Source organism: Notamacropus eugenii, chromosome 2 (assembly GCF_028372415.1).
Source record: "Notamacropus eugenii isolate mMacEug1 chromosome 2, mMacEug1.pri_v2, whole genome shotgun sequence".
Lineage (NCBI taxonomy): Eukaryota > Metazoa > Chordata > Mammalia > Diprotodontia > Macropodidae > Notamacropus > Notamacropus eugenii.
Genome location: NC_092873.1, coordinates 41,751,533 through 41,767,717, shown reverse-complemented (window position 1 = coordinate 41,767,717; position 16,185 = coordinate 41,751,533). Strand labels below are relative to the sequence as shown.

Sequence of the window (16,185 nt, the reverse complement as noted above, 5' to 3'; positions counted from 1 at the left end):
CTGATTCGTCTTTGTTCTGCCTTTAAAATCCAACCACCAAGTGTATCTCATGCACCTCCTGCATTCCAAACCCTGGACTAGGTCTTGGGGATACCCTACTGAAGCAGCGTACATTCAGACAATAACATAAGGAATTATACAAGGTGTTCCTTGGTTGTAGTGTGGTTTTAAGCCTTGGTAGCTAGTCATGTCCTTTCCTATATCTGTAAGAGGCAGTGTGGCTTCAGGAGCCCATCTTGGCTTCTGCTATTCACATTCTATCATTCATGGTAGCCCTGAGTGGGTCCCAGAACCTATCAGTATCTCAGACATCCTTCAAAGACTCAAGTCCCAAACAAGTCTACATTGGAGGACCTCTCTCCAGGCACAGTTCCACATGTCAATGCAACCACCTTCCTCCCCAATGCCTGCCCTACCAACTTCATAGCAGGCTAAGAGGAGAAGCTCTTAGCTATAGAATCATGAGGGAACTATAATCTTGGAGAAGTCAGAGTGAAAGAGGTTGGTGTAGAGGACAGGGCTGAGGTTTGCTTGAATATTGCCTACCTACGCAGCTCTTTAAACGGTTTTCTGCAAGCTCCGAAATGGCACCAGAAGTCGCCGTCTTCTTCAGCCTGGCGACTCCAGAGGAGCTGGTGCTGCCTGGTTTGGTGAGCATGTCATCACTACTGGCCCTCTTCAGCTGTAAGAGAGAAAGGCAGGAGAAGGGAGTGGACAAGAAAGAAGACTCATAAGTATCCTCCCTGGGAGCTGGAGCATCACCAGTGCCCAGGGGTATAGCAATGTAAAGCATTTTAAAGTTATTAATTCTCCAGCATTCCAGTAATCTATTAGTAATCTCATCACAAAAAGAGAAATAAGCCTAAGTCTGGATGGCTTGTTCTCAGCGAAGAAAAGCTGGCACTTCGTGATCACCCTTTCCTTTTCTAGATTTCATCAGTCATCTCTTTACTATGTTCTAGAATTTCAATTCTAATAGGGAGGGAAAATCTCCACACAGTGCAGTATGATGGACACAGTCAAGGATTGGAGTCTAAAGTTCTGGGATCAAATCTCAGCTTTGCCACTTACTACCTATATGTGACTCTTACACAAGTAACCTCTTTGCTTCAGTTTCCTCATCTGTAAAATGAAAGACTCAACTCTTCTAAGGCTTCTAAGGTCCCTTCTAGCTCTAAGCATCTATTCTCTAGGACTGACCCACACTTCAGTTTCCTCATTTGTAAAATTAGGGGGGGGAGTAGAACAGATGGAATTGTAATTCCTTTTGAGATCTCCATCTATGATCCCCCATCACCATTTCCAGCTCTAATTCTATGAAACTAGGAGTTTTATGATCAAGGAAAATAGAGAATTGTAGGATGGATGGGAAGAAATATGAGACAATGTGGGAAAGTACATTAGACTGGGAAAAACCAGATTGGTCACTAACCAGCTATGTGACCTTTGGGCAAACAACATGGCCTGTCCATTTCCTCTTCTGTAAAATAAGAGGGGCTGGACAAGAGCATCCTTGAGGTCCCTTCCAGTGCTGTGTGTTAAGCAGCAGGACCCATAGCTATCCTCTTATAATGACACAGCTTTGAACAACTCAGCTGTTCCCCACTTCAGAGGGGGACCTGCCTTATCTTAAGAAGGTATGGAAGAAGAGAGTGCAGCTCATTCTAAAAAAGGGGGCTATAGTCAGCTCAAACCTGGATCCTTGGCCAGGGAATGCTGCCAGATTTATTAGACTATAATGAGTCTTTGTGAACAAAGACGTGAGTAGACATCAGTTGGTGGCCTCAAATGCATTTCACTACAAAGCTGTCCCACTAGAAAGGGAAGGCTGATATCTGCTAATTATGAGAGCCACAAATCTGAAATTCCTTTTCTCTTTAAGCTTGGCCTCTCCACAAAAATATGGCCATTCTTGGATCATCCAGGACAGGTATCATGCCCAGATCACACAGTGCTGGAGAGCCAATGGGCTAGAACCCAGTTCTTGGGGCCTCTGCCCTGGGGCTCTTCCTCCTCAAGCCTATGGCTGTGTCCACTTGGAGGTGCCAGCAGTTAAGTTAAAATCAGCTGCGGGTGGTCAGTGCTGCTTGAATTCTCTAGCCCACACTCCAGACACCTCATGCTGGGGTGGGGTGGAGCCTTGCTCCCAGAACACCACAGGAAGTGGGTGAGAGCAATGAGGCACATCCGAGTGTGGAGGCTGAGCAGTCCCTGGAGAGCTCCTCAAAGAAAGAAGGGAAGTGGATTGACTGACATCAGGGAATTCCAGATGCATGATCACAAACAAAAATGCTTCTGTTCCCACTTTCAAAGGCAAGTGTTACCATTTTCTGGTGTCATAAACGTTAGCAAGAAGAGTAGATTTAATCTGAAAGCTTAAGGGCTGTTGGACAGCACTTAATTAGTGGTAAATGCCCCAAACTAAAAAACAGGCAGAAGTAGTGGGGCACAGTGGGAGGGCCACTGGACTGGGAGGCGGGAGGTCTGGGTTCTTATGATGGTTTTAACACTAATCTGATGCGTGACCTTGGACAAATCATTTTCCTTCTCTGGGTCTCAGTTTCCTTGTAAGGTCCCTTTCAGCTCTGACATTCTATGTTCCAAGGCTCTTCCCTGATCCTGACAGCCTTCCTCTTGGCCACTCACCTTCTTATGCCTCAGTTTACTCCTCTGTAAAATGAGGGAGTTGGACCAGATGGCTGTGGAGTCCCTTCTAATTCTAGAGCTATGATTTTGTGATCAAGTGGGCTTAAGTTTGCTGTTTTAAGGCATCGTGGAAAAGTGGATGGAGAACCATGGACAACAGTCACTCAGTCCAGCCCTCTCATTTTTAGATGATGAAATTATGACTCAGAGTTAAGTGACTTGTCCAAGGTCATGCAGAGGCTTAGTGTCAGAGGGTGGACTTGAACCCGGGTCCCCTGACCCTTGGGCCAGGTGTTCCTTCTGCCCAGTTTCTCCCCCATCCCCCTCACCCAGTACTCCAGTGTTCCACTCGCTCTTCACCTGGTCTGAATGATTTGACTCACTCCTGCCATTAGGAACACTCGATCACTTTCTCTTTCTGGCCCTCCTCAATAGGTGTGTGACACTTCACATAAGCAACAAATACGCATGTTTTATCCCTTATGCTTCTCTGTATTGCTGTCTCATAGGTTAGCCACCAATAAACCTCCTGAGGGCAGGGAATATATCTTCTATCTCTGAAGAAAGAGTTCCCCTCTCCTACAGGGGCTCTGTATGCTCAGGGCTCTGCTCAGTTCTAGGAAAAAGAGGTTACTGACTCACATGGGGATACTCATGTAGCCTTCATTTTTCTTATGATAAGAGAAGTCTGAATACAGACCCCTAAAATGAAAACCCTTTGAAAGATGAAAAAGTACATCCTAAAAAATAATCATACACAATTACCATATGAAGCAGTCTTTATGGTAAAAAAAATTCATTTATTTATATTCCTTCTAATTAAAATTTAAATATTTTAATCATTCATCAGCATTTTCTTTATCTTTGTCACAGAATGATCAACATGAGATGAGAAACATGGGACGAGAAAAATCAATGGGACGAAGAGTACAGTCAGGCCACAGGTTTTAGAGAAGCCAGATCCAGGGAGCAGGGGATTTGAGGGAGATGTATAATCTAGAGTCAGACCAAGACTGAAACTTGTTCATATCAACGTTATCAATTCAACAAAACTATTAAACAATTAAGATTAAACAAAACAAAATCATCAAAATAAACAATTGCTTATTTCCAACTTTTATTTCTCCTTTCAATCACTCTAACTCAACAACTTAGGAAACATTTATTAAATGTCTACTGTATGCCAGGTAAAACTTCTTGACATCATCCCCAGTCTGAGATAAGGAGATTTCACTAAGGTCAGTCCCTTGATCCCCTCCCCTCCTGTCCTTCTCATTTGGATTGCCCTTATAATCATCTTCCATCCTAATCTTTGATCTCTACTTACTAAGTGGTTCCTTCTCTGTTGCATAGAAACATATCCATCTCCTCCATTCTGAAAAAAACAAATCCTTCATTAGACCCTGCCCTGTCTCAAAATACTGTCCTATATTTTCTCCCCTCTCTGCTTAATTCCTGGGGTGGGGGTGGGGTAGAGCTGGGTATGCTGATCCTTGTCTCTCTCTCTTTCTCTTTCTTTCCTTCTCTCTCTCTCTTTTCTCCTTCTGCCTCTCTGACCAAGCCTCAGTCTCTTTGCTAATATCCGTATCATACTCCCTAAACACAGAAAGTAATATTTCAACTTTATTGAAAAATGCCTTAAAAACATGCTATAGAAATAGATGCGTATAGATGTATGTACTTTGGTCAAGCTGAAGCTTTGATAATGTTTAATGAATATTTTTATTTCTTCAGTTTTTTATGCTACTGGGCGTCTGCATGGGAAAATTTATAAAAGGGAACCACCTAAGTAGTTCACAGATGAAAAGGAAATAAAATATCCCTTCTTTCTCCACAGAGACTTTCTGCATGGAGGCTGATTCCTTTGTTGGACTCACCAAACTATTTTTCTCTCTTTTAAAAAAATCTTGGTTACATCTGGTGGCCTGATGGGTAGAGAAGGGACAAAGGATAGATTTGGAAATAAAGGTGATATCAGAACAAAAGATGTCAATAAAATGGATTGGTTTTGGTTTTGGAGTAGAACTGTGATGCAGTGGTGTAAGGAGCTGCCAGGATAGAAACTCCCTCTCCCAATGTGGCTCATCACCTTCCCTGTAGTAAGAGAATTTCCAAGAGCATCAAGATTTAAGTGACCTGCTCAGGGTTGCACAGACAGTATGGCTCAGAAGACTTGAACTCAGGTCTTCTTGACTTCAAGGATAGTTCCCTTCCCTACCCACTACACTAGGTTATTTGTCATCAATAAAAATATGACTATAAAGAGGTTTTCTAAGATTAAATGCTAAGTTCTAAAACCACTGATTTTAATATTCAGTGCTATGCCAGAATCTGGTTAGAATCTTTCATAAATAGTTAATGCTCGAGACAAGGCTCTAAAAAATTCTCCCGACCAGAGGACTGTCCAGCTAAAAATTCTGGCTTCACTCTATTTTCTTGGTCTTTCTTTCTGTCTCTCTCATTCTTTGTTTCTGATTCTGAAGGAGAAATGACCTGCATACGTCTTCATCAAAGAGTAGCTTTATGACACACCAGAGGTTTAAGTGACATCCACAGGCCATCAGCTTAGATTGTAAATGGTCTTAATGTGTCAACTGTTCACTTTACTCATTGTCAGTGCCCCTTCCACCAATCCTCCCAGAAAAGAGGAGTGGCAGTCTGATCTCTCCATTTAGGTAGAAAGAAAGAGAAAAATGGATAGCTAGGTGGATAGATAGATGGATGAATGGATAGATGAATGAATGGATGGATAAATGATAGATGGATAAATAAAATGGATAGATGGATGGATGGATGGATGGATGATAAATGGCTAGATAGATTTATTAAGCCCTTACTACATTCTGGGCACTAAATGTTAAGTGCTGGGGATACAGATAAAAACAGACATTCCTTTTCCCCAAAGAATTATATTCTCTTCTCCTCCATTTTTGAGTAGATAGAAATCTCTCTTCTTGCTTTTCCCTCTCCTCTCCCTTTCCCTCTACTTCTTGATCCATTCTCCCTGTTTAGCTCTCTTCCCTCTCTCCCAAAGGGGCAGATGAGAGACTGGAGGGAGAGGGGAAAGGAAAGTTATGATGAAGGGTGGGGATGGGATGGTAAAGGATATTGATGGAGGACATTTTGTGTTTTCCTCCTATGTCAGGCCTTACTATAGAGTAGGACCTGGAGACCCATAAAATACTGAGTGGGATTAATGAGTGAGTAGCCCTGGCCTTTAGGGTATTCATTTGCTTTACTCTGGCTCTTTCCTGTATAATGAATTCTCAGGATAGGCATTCCTACTGACTGTGAGTCAGGACACTACTCTTAGTAGTACCCTTATGGCTAGATATGTTATTGTTTTCAAGTTTGTTAAACTGTCTTTTAATTTACATTAAATTTTTTTTTGGAGGGAGACTGAGTCTCTGTCTCACGCAGGCTGGAAGTGCAGAAGCCACCAAAAGACCCACTGTCAATGGGCACACGTTTTCAAAGCTGGGCCAGTTCTGCCCTAAATTCTTAGGCAGGCTGGTGGCCTTTCACTTCCAGGGTACCATATTGGTACAAGACTTAGGTAAAGCATACAGCTGACACTTAATTAATACTTAAATTGAACTGAACTCTTTTAACAGACTGCATGCATTAGCTGATTCCGTCAGAAAGGGAAAATAAAAAGATAATCTGGTACATAACCTTCTAATGATGGGCTTCTCGGAACTTAACTAAGTTGAGCCTCAGACAAGAGACATGGAGCCTGCTGCTGAGCCTACATTCAAAGCCTTTCCAGCTTGGCAGATCCTGCTAGTGCTTGGACTCCTCTGGTAGAGTCTTGCAGGGTACAGAGTCAGCTACATACCACAATGAAACATTGCAGGAGCTGTAAGTTTTTACTTACATCTTGCAGGCCTCCTTCCCCTCACTCCAAAGTATCTCTAGAGTTAGTAATAATGTAAATAAGCCCATGCAATTTCTTTTCTCATTTCCTTTACATTCTTATTAGAAGATATGCTCCTTGTGGGTAGGGAAAGCTTCATTTTTTGTCCCTGTATGCCTAGACACTGAAGAAGTTCCTTACTGAAAAGACAGGCATTGGGTGATTCTTTGGGTTGCAACTCAAGAAACGATCTACTATCACATGGAAGTGTTGTAATCTACATAGAAGGAGACCCAAGCTAAGAAAAATACAGACATTTGGGATATTGGGATACTGACTGTTCTCCATCTTCCTCCCTTTTCACACACAGTCACCTCCCTTCCTTTCCTGGAGAGTAGGAATTTTTCCATTGTATCCCTGGCCTAGCAATGTGCTTGGAACATAGTAGGTAGATGTTTAATAAATGCTTGTTGATCGATTGATAGACTATAAGCTTCCTGAAGGCAGGGATTGTTTCATTCATTGCCTCTGCATTCCTAGGACCTAGTACAGTGTTTGATATATAATAGGTGTTTAATTAATATCTGTTAGTCAATTCCCCTGCAGTCAGACCAGCCTGCCTATAAGTACTCACTTGTATTACCCCAACAGAAGAATAGTTACCCTATCCCTAAATATTCAAAATTATCACCAACTTGGCATGTTCTTTAAAAAAAATCAGTACCTTGCTGAGTCTAGACTCAAAAGCAAGTGACGTAGAAGATTTGGAAGTCTTCATGCCAGGAGAAGCTGGAGTGAGGGGGCGTACCCGCTCAATCCCATGAGTCCCTTGCTTTACTGGTGTGTTCCAGGATTTGGCTACACTCTTCATTATTCCAGGGGGTCCAACTTCCTAGAGGAGGCTGTAGCAGAAGAGAAAAAAATGAAGTAAAAATTATGTTTTCATAATTCATAGAAAATAATAAAAACAAAAACAAAACATAGAAATTCATAAAAAATAAAAAAATTTTGTTTTCATCATCCTGAACTAAAGCAGTATCTTAAGAGGGTATGTGTGAGAACATCAGAGCACATCGATGACTTACCATCACTAAGCTTTCCTGTGGTTGCTATGATCATGAGGACCTAGCCCTTGGATTTAGCTGAAAATAGAACATTCCTTCTCTAAGATCAACAAGGGATCTTGAGACCAAACTGGATGCACTGAGCAAAAGGTCACGTTTTCTAAATTCCACACAAAATTCTCTCTTCCCTTAAAGAAGCATCTCTTTTCATTAAACTTACTTTTCTGACATTACTTTCCATTGAGAGTGCAAGGGCTTCTGGGACAGGGTCACCTAATACCACATTTATATCAGCCAGCTCTTTTAGAGCAGGTTGGCTCAAGTCAAGGCCATGAGCATAGTGAGCAAAGGGGAGGTAGGGTGGGTCCATCTCCTCCATCTCCAGAGACAGAACTTGAACATTTCACAGGAAATCGATTTAATACACAAAAGCCAATTAGCCAAAGTATGATTTTGTGAAATGATCATAAAAACACAAGGTTAGCTTTTCCAACCCTCTTTTCCAAGGTTTGTTTTGCAGGATTTTGGGGAACATTTTTTACATAATGACTAAACCATACTCTGTGCTTAGATACATTTGGTCACACCCAACAACAGCAGCCTTTAGTGCTAAATTTTAATAAAGTTACTCAAAGAAGCCCAAGGCTGAATAGTGTGTATGTGTGCGGCGGGGGGGCGGGGCGGGAGTGGGGGGGATCAGCATTGAAGAAAAAAGGATGTGTCCATTGACTGGGGAATGGCTAAAGCAGTTGTGGCACATGAATGTCACAGAATATTACTGTGCTGTAGAAACAAGGAATAGGAAGAATTTAGAGAAATCTGAAAAGAATTTTATTAAAAAACTGATGCAGAATGATGAAAAATGGAAAGGAAGAACAATGCTTTGTGATTGCAATGACCATGCCTTACCCTGAATAGGGAATGAGAAAATGAACTTTTCCTCTTTTTGACAGAGGTGGGGGACCATGAGTGGGGAGCACTGCATATATGAAGTCTTGGTTAGTTTTGTTATTTTTTTTTGTTGTTGTTAAAAGGGATGACTCATGGGGGTAGGGGGCAGGGAGGGAGACATCTTTGGAAATGAAAGTGATTTAAAAACTAAAGATATGAGTAAAAACATTTTTTGAGGAAAGGAAAGGTGTGGAGGGTTTGGAGGAGCTCACTTGGGTTCTAGTCACAAGTCTGAACCTAATCAACTGTATTGTCTTGGGGAAATTACTTGTCATTATTTATGAGATGAGGACGCAGAGTGGTCATTACTGTTATCTCCCTTCCATGTAACATTCTAAGGTTTACAATATGCTTTCCCCACAACAGTCTTAAGAGGTTGGAGGAATATCATTAGCCCCATTTTACAGATGAGGAAAATGAGGTCAGAAATGGGGATATGTGATCTGCCTGTGGGCTCAAAGCTAATCAACATTGGAGCCAGCATCTCATAGGACAATGGAAAGGAGGTTTGGGAAGGTGGGGGGGGGGAATGGAGCTTCTGGCTTCAAATCTCAGAACTGTCGCTCCCAGCTTAGGTGTTCCCAGGCAGATCATTTCATCCCCCTACCCCAGGCTTCAGTTTCCTCCTCTGAAAAAATGAGAGGGCTGGACTAAATCACAGGGTCACAGATCTAGACCTGGGAAGGACCTCAATCCAATTCCCTCATTTTAAAGAGGAGAAAACACAGTCCCAGAGAGGTGGTCCAGAGGATTTGCGGAGTCTGTCCGTATTAGAGGTGAGACTTCCTGATTCCAAGACACTATATCCCAGTGCCTCTCATCACCTGTTTGAGAGATGAGAAAAGTGAGTCTCCTACCTTGCCTAGGGTTATAAATACAGACGCATATGTGTACACATAAGTATGTATAAATGTGTATGTATAAATATATATATATATATGCCTTCTGTCTATGTATTAGTCTCTCAATAAGTATTTATTAAGCACCTACTGTGTGCCAACTGCTGGGCTAAGTGCTAGAAATATAAAGAAACACAATATGTACACACAAGCACATACCACAAATACAAAGACTGTAATATGAGCTAGTACTTACACAGCACCTGAAGGTTTGCGAAGCACTTCACAAATATTATCTCGTTTGATCCTCCCCACCACCCAGGAGGTAGGTGCTCTTGTTATCTGAATTTTACAAATGGGCAAATAAAAAAAAAAAAGCAACAGCAGACAGTATGAAAGAGCAGAAAGAATTTAGTATTTGGCAATGGAGGAACTGGGTTCAGATGCCATCCCTGCCATTTATTATCTGGGTGATTTTTGAGCAAGTCACTTAATTCCTCTGTGCCTCAGTTTTCTCATCTGTAAAATGATGGGGTGGGACTAGATGGTCCATTCCAGATCTAGATTCTCTAATCCTCTGAATACAGACATCCTCACTGCTGATGGATGGATGTTTGGAGTAGCCACTCTCTTGGTCTGAAAGGATCTTGACCTGGCAGTCTATATTTACCCTGGTTCTTGTGCATCAAATTCCTGCTCCTAACCACCATTAGGAATAAAACAACAGATGACTTCCTCCCATCCCATATCATGTGGATGGTACCTTCTACACTAACAGCTCATATTTGTGTTGAGTACTCTCAGGTTGGCCTGACCACGGGATGGATGGAAGAAGCTGGGCCTCCTGGGCAAGATCAATCCAGCTCAGATTCCTGTTTGAACTTGAATTGTATCTGCAAGCCAGCGGCCAGACATTCCTGCAGACTCCACTAGTCTGGCAGAGCCTCTTGTCTGATGACCGTGCTGTCTGTCTGAACATCCTGTTGGCCCTCAGGGCCAAGGATCCACCTGGACCTCCCTCTAGTCATTGGGGCAGAAATGCTCTCAGTGAGCTCCCTAGGCCAAAGGGAGACTGAAGCAAGCAGCAGTATCTGGGCCAGTATCAGGGAAAAGAGGATAAGAGGTGTAACTTTCTCAGTGTATTTCAAAGAATTATCCCCAGTGAACTAAAACCAAGAGGAGTGCCTGCCTCTGGGGTCTAGGGAGGAAGGGTGGTACAAAGAAAGGAAAATCATCTCTAGCATCAGAGGACCGGGTTCAAATCTGCCTCATGTTCACTCTCTGTGTATAACACTTCCCTTCTCCTGCCTCAGTTTCCCCATCTGTAAGATGAAGTGGGGAGAAGCAGGCCTCTGAGACTTCTCTCTCAGGTGTAGATCTGATTGGTCACCTGAACCTTGGGTCTCCTTTCTCTCCAGGTTTCCAGGAAGCAAAGAGGGAAATGAAGTCAAGTCTGGGTTTGTTCTGTGTTCTGATGCTCCAGAAGTTTTCAGTTTGGTGACGATTTCAGTAACAGCAGCTGAAGAATTTTTTTTTATACCAGTAATCCCTCTGGGACTCCCAGTGTGGGAGAGTGAACCCCATGGCCTGCCTGAGTCACCAGAGGCTTCCTCAGGAGACATGAACTGCAACTGGCTTGGGAGGCAGGAAGACCTGGGTTTGAGCCCTGCTTCTGGCACACAACAGCTTTGTGACAGCAGATAAGGCATTTAACCTCTCTATGACTCTCTGAGGGGCAGCTAGGTGTTGCCATGAATAGAACCCCAGGTCTAGAGGAAGACCTGAGTTCAAATACTGCCTCAGACACTTACTAGCTGTGTGACCCTGGGCAAGTCACTTAACCCTTTGTACCTCTGTTTACTCACCTGTCAAGTGAGCTGGAGAAGAAAATGACAAACCACTCCAATATCTCTGCCAAGAAAACCCCAAATGGGGTCACACAGAGTCAAACACAACTGAAACATAGCAGCAGTAATGACTCCCTGAGACTTTAAGCTACAGGCAAGTTTCTGGAATTCCTCAATTGATCACTGGGAATACCCTAAAATCACAAGAACAGACCCAAAACAAAACAAACACCTCCCCCCAACATGCGCACAAAAGTGTACCTCTTTAGAAGGGAGCACATTAAAGACTTAGCGGACTCACATCTTAGGCTCAAGGATTTTATCAGATCCTTTGCTGAAAACATATTTTTAAGAAGTTTTCCTGCCACTTTTGACATCACTTTCACTTCCTAATATATCAATGAACAAGAAAGTCACTAAGCACTTTCTGTGTACTGGCTGCTGGGGCTATTGAGACAAAAGTTTGAAGTCCTGTCCTCGGGAAGCTTATATTCTACTGAGATATAGATGAGTAGAAGACTTACAAAAATAAACACAAATTGACTGAGGGTAGTGGAGTCCTAACAACGGAGGAATCCAGGATGTTTTCTTGAAGGAGGTGACATTTAAAGTGAGCTATGAAGAGAGGTAGGGGCTCCAAAAAAACGTACATGAGGAGTAAAAGTATTCTTGATATGGCAACATGTGCAAATACTGAGGTGAGGGGAGATGCTCAACAGATAAGAGGGACCACTGATTTATGGAGAGGAGGCAGATAAACTGTCTAACTTGGAAATAGTTTTACAGACCAGCTACTAACTAGCGCTCTTAGGGAGCATAGTGGGCACCATGGTGCACAGAGAGCCAGGTCTGGAGTCAGGAAGATCTGAGTTTAAATCTGATTTCAGACACTTACTAGCTGCGTGACTCTGGGTAAGCCACTTAACCCTCTTTGCCTCAGTTTCCTCACCTATAAAATGCAACAGGGTTATTTTCAGGATCAAATGAGATATTTGTAAAGCATTTAGTGCAGTGCTTGACACATAAACGTATAAATATTAGCTCTTTAGTTAGTATATTTCTTCATAGTACTCATTCTCTAATTTGTCTTTTCGATCTCTGCCAAAAAATGTCTTATCCACAATTCAGTGCCCTTTGAGCAGGAAGCCAGCCACCACCAACCATAGCACTAAACATAGTTTCTTCGTAGGTGCTTCATAAATGCCTGTTGATTTTATTTAACTTGACTTAACCTCTCTGGGGCTACTTTTACACCTCTGTAAAATGAGGAGGTTGGGTTAGATGCCCTCTAAGGTCCCTTCCAGCTCTGACTCTATGTACTTAAGACCATCTTCCTTTACATGTGTGGAGAGTTTTATGGTTTACTGAGTGCTTTTCCCATAACACCACATGGATGTGAGTCGTCCATGTCATGAACTGACAGTCAGAGAAAGCCTTGGGATGGAGCCTTCTCCCTCCACACTCAGTGGCCTTTCTATTTCAAGGAACTGATGTCCATCCCTGTGGCCTTGGTCAACCCAACAAAGTGGGTTCTTCTTCATGAAAAGGTTATGCAGTTGAGGTGAGATGGGTTTTTGATGTCCTGTCATCATTGTTCATCAGACCTTAGATGGTAGGGAAATTCAATAAGGAAATTCCCTCAATCTCTCTACTGAGATGATGAAAAGGTGATTTATCATCTATGCTAGGAATCAAAATCAGTCCTTAAAATTAGAGTCTGGCTGCCTTTTCGCATTGTCTTCATTGACATTATTGTGGTTTTTGTTCTCCCGGTTCTACTCACTTCACTCTACATCTGTTCATATGAGTCTTTCCATGCTTGCCTGAATTCTTCCTATTGGTCATGGTTTTTTTTTTTTTTTACTATGTAATAGATTTCACTGTGTGAAGACTCATCTCCCTGAGTTCCAGTCTGGCTTAGGACACTTACCCTAGACAAGTCATTTAACCCTGTCTGCCTCAGTTTCCTCATCTGTTAAATGAACTGGAGAAGGAAATGGCAAACCACTCCAGTATCTTTGCCAAAAAGACCCCAAATGGGCTCATGAAGAGTTGGGCATGAATGAAATGACTGAACAACAATAAAAATTAATTTTCAGCCACCTACAGAACCCATAGCAAAAAAAAAAAAAATCCAGCATTGTGCCAGACCCCATCCCTGTAGGTAGCTATGTGGGTTGGTAGAAGATGCCTGGAAGTCTCAAGCATGTCTTTTAAAGTGTTTATCATTTCTAGCTGGGTGCCAGAATGAAGATAATGTCAAATACTTCAATGGGTCTGTGATCTCATCCATTTAGGCATTCCTTCCCACAATGCAGATCTTAACCTATGATTGGATATGTTTCATGAAAATCATCCAAGGGGTAAAACAATGCCAGCTTTTAATATCTACCACATTTTAATGAGGAAGAAATAATAATAGCTCACATTTATAGAGCACTCTAAGGTTTACAAAGCATTTTACATATATTATCTCACTGGAGCCTCACACAATAATGTAATGTAAAGAGCACAACATTTATTGGCTTCATTTTGCAGGCAGGGAAACTGAGGCTCAGAGAAATAAAGTGATTCACCCACAGTCCCACAGCTAGTTAGTATCAAAGAAAGGATTCGAACCCTTAACTTCTAACTCTGATTCTAGCATTTTATCTGCTTTGCCTCTCAGAAAAGAGCAGATATTTTATGGGAAAGCTAGGTGGCACAGTGTGGATACAAAACATGGAATACTGGACTTTGAGTCAGGAAAAGCTGAGTTCAAAGCCAGCCTCAGACTCTTCCTTAATAATAACTGGGAAAGTCACTTCACCTTGTTTGTCTCCTTTTCCTCATTCATAAAATGAGCAGGAGAAAGAAATGAGAAGCCACTCCAGAATTTTGGTCACAAAGAGTCACACAACTGAAATGACTGAACAATATGATCATATGGGGAAGGCCTGGAGCCTCAGAGCAGTAGGGACTGGACCAAGCTCTACCATGAACTAGTGGTGGGAACCTAGTGAAATTATTTTCCTTTCTGAACCTCAGTTTCCCCACATGTGATAGGAGATAATTTGCATTCTGAAAAGCAATTATTAGAAGAAAATGACTAAGAATGTCCATACCCTCTGATGCATTAGACCATGAGCTCCTTGACATCAGGGATTGGCTTTTGCATTTCTTTGTTTTCCTAGCACTTAGCACAGTGCCTGGCATATAGCAAACCCTTGATCAGTTCTTGTTGACTGATCCAGAGATGCTGCTGCTCAGGCCATATCTCAAGGAGGTCAAATATAAAATGAAAGGTACTATATACAACAATATATTTTTAGCAGCAATTTCTATAGTGGCAAAATACTAGAAACAAATTGGATGCCCATCACTGGGAATATACTAAGTATTCCCAAAAATTAAGGGGAAAAAAGTACCTTACCGGATTTCTTTTATGAGACAAATACAGTCCTGATATCTAAACCAGGGAAGGATAAAGTAAAAAGAACTATAGAGCTATATCACAAATGAATATTGATTCAAAATTTTTATGTAAAATCTTGTCAAACAGACTACAGAAGTTTAGATTTATATCAAGGATACAAGGATGGTTTAACATTATGAAATCAATAAATATAATTAATCATATTAAAAATAAAAACATCTAAACCCACATCATCTCAAAAGATGCAGAAAAAGCATCTGACAAAATGTAACACTCATTTATGCTAAAAAAAAAAAACCCTGTAAAATGTAGGTATTGAGATACCTTTGAAATATCATAAAAAGTATGTAAAGAAACCAAAAGCGAAAACAACGTATGCAACAAGGATACCCTAGAATGTTTCTCAAAAAATATCAAGTAAATCAAGGATATCCACTCTCCCTATTATTATTAGATATAGTTTGGGAAATGCTAGCAATAACAATGTCAAGAGCAAGAATTAAAGGCATAAAGATACACCAAAAGAAGATAAAAACCATCTCTCTTTGCAGATATGATGATATAACTGGAAAATTCTAGGAAATCAGCAAAGATACTATTGAAACAATAGCTTCAGTAAAGTTGCAGGTTACAAAGAAATCCTCAAAAATCAACGACATTTCTATAAAAATGATAACAAAATCCAAAGGGTAACAGCCAAAAGGAAAATCTCTTTCAAATACTATAAAATGTATCATGTATGGGGATTAATCTACAGACAAAAGATTTGTATAGATTCAATTACAAAATGCTCCTTAAAGAAATAATGAACAACTCAAATACTTAGAGGACTGTTCATTCAGTGTTCATGGCTGGGCTGCGCTAACATTTGGGGAATGGCTAATCAAGTTGTACAAGAATATAATAATATGTTCCTGTAACACAAGAAACAGTGAACGTGATTAATATAGAGAAGTATGGGAAGACATATAATACTGACTAATAATGAAGCAAGAAGAATCAGGAAACTATAAATAATGACCACAACAACGTAAATAGAAACCACAAAAATAAAATACCTCAAACTGAAGGCTATGAAATTATAATGACCAAGCATGGCCCCAAAGAGCTAATGAAAAGGCAGCTCCCTTCCTTCTCTGAGGGGGTGGGGGATTATGAGTGTGGACCACTGCATAAACCATCAGGTTTTTTCAATGTGTTGGTTAACTTTTTTAACTTCTCCCCCTTTTTATTCTTTGTTCTAAGGATAGTTTATATCAATAAAAATGTATTTTAAAAAAGAGTTGAATGGGCTGGTCTAAGATGACCTCTAATGTTTACAAAAAGGGAAACTGATTGTTTTGCGGATTTATACCATGCTTCTCTGTTACAGAAGTGTTGTTTCTCTGGAGTTACTGGGAGGTAACCAGAGTTTTTAAAATCTTTCTCTGCAGAACTACCAAAGTTTCCTCACTTGGGATCACCTATGCCAATGAAGTCACAGATATGGTCCCCAAAAAAATCTGAAAAATCATTTTTTTTTAAAAGTGGGCATCCTATGAGCACCACTGGCACCCACATATCAAGA

The 16,185-nt window shown here is 41.2% G+C and overlaps 1 protein-coding gene and 1 long non-coding RNA gene across 13 annotated transcripts in view; one reads left to right on the top strand and one right to left on the bottom strand.

The window, feature by feature from the left end:
- The window catches only part of SPECC1 (sperm antigen with calponin homology and coiled-coil domains 1), a 337,039-nt gene that overhangs the window by 256,641 nt on the left and 64,213 nt on the right, over positions 1-16,185 (bottom strand). For 7 of the 12 annotated variants that reach the window (XM_072640012.1, XM_072640015.1, XM_072640014.1 and 4 more), the window contains 3 exons: positions 7,227-7,404; positions 3,974-4,021; positions 547-682 (listed from right to left, as the gene is read on the bottom strand). In XM_072640012.1, coding sequence (XP_072496113.1) covers positions 547-682; positions 3,974-4,021; positions 7,227-7,373 — 331 coding nt within the window. In that variant the 5' untranslated portion in view covers positions 7,374-7,404. The remainder of the gene's footprint in view (positions 1-546; positions 683-3,973; positions 4,022-7,226; positions 7,405-16,185) is intronic. The other 5 variants (XM_072640017.1, XM_072640020.1, XM_072640019.1 and 2 more) reach the window with 1 other exon arrangement.
- On the top strand, positions 2,163-3,760 carry LOC140525038 (uncharacterized). Its single transcript, XR_011973906.1, has 2 exons — positions 2,163-2,313; positions 3,520-3,760. It is a non-coding gene; the product is annotated as an uncharacterized lncRNA (long non-coding RNA).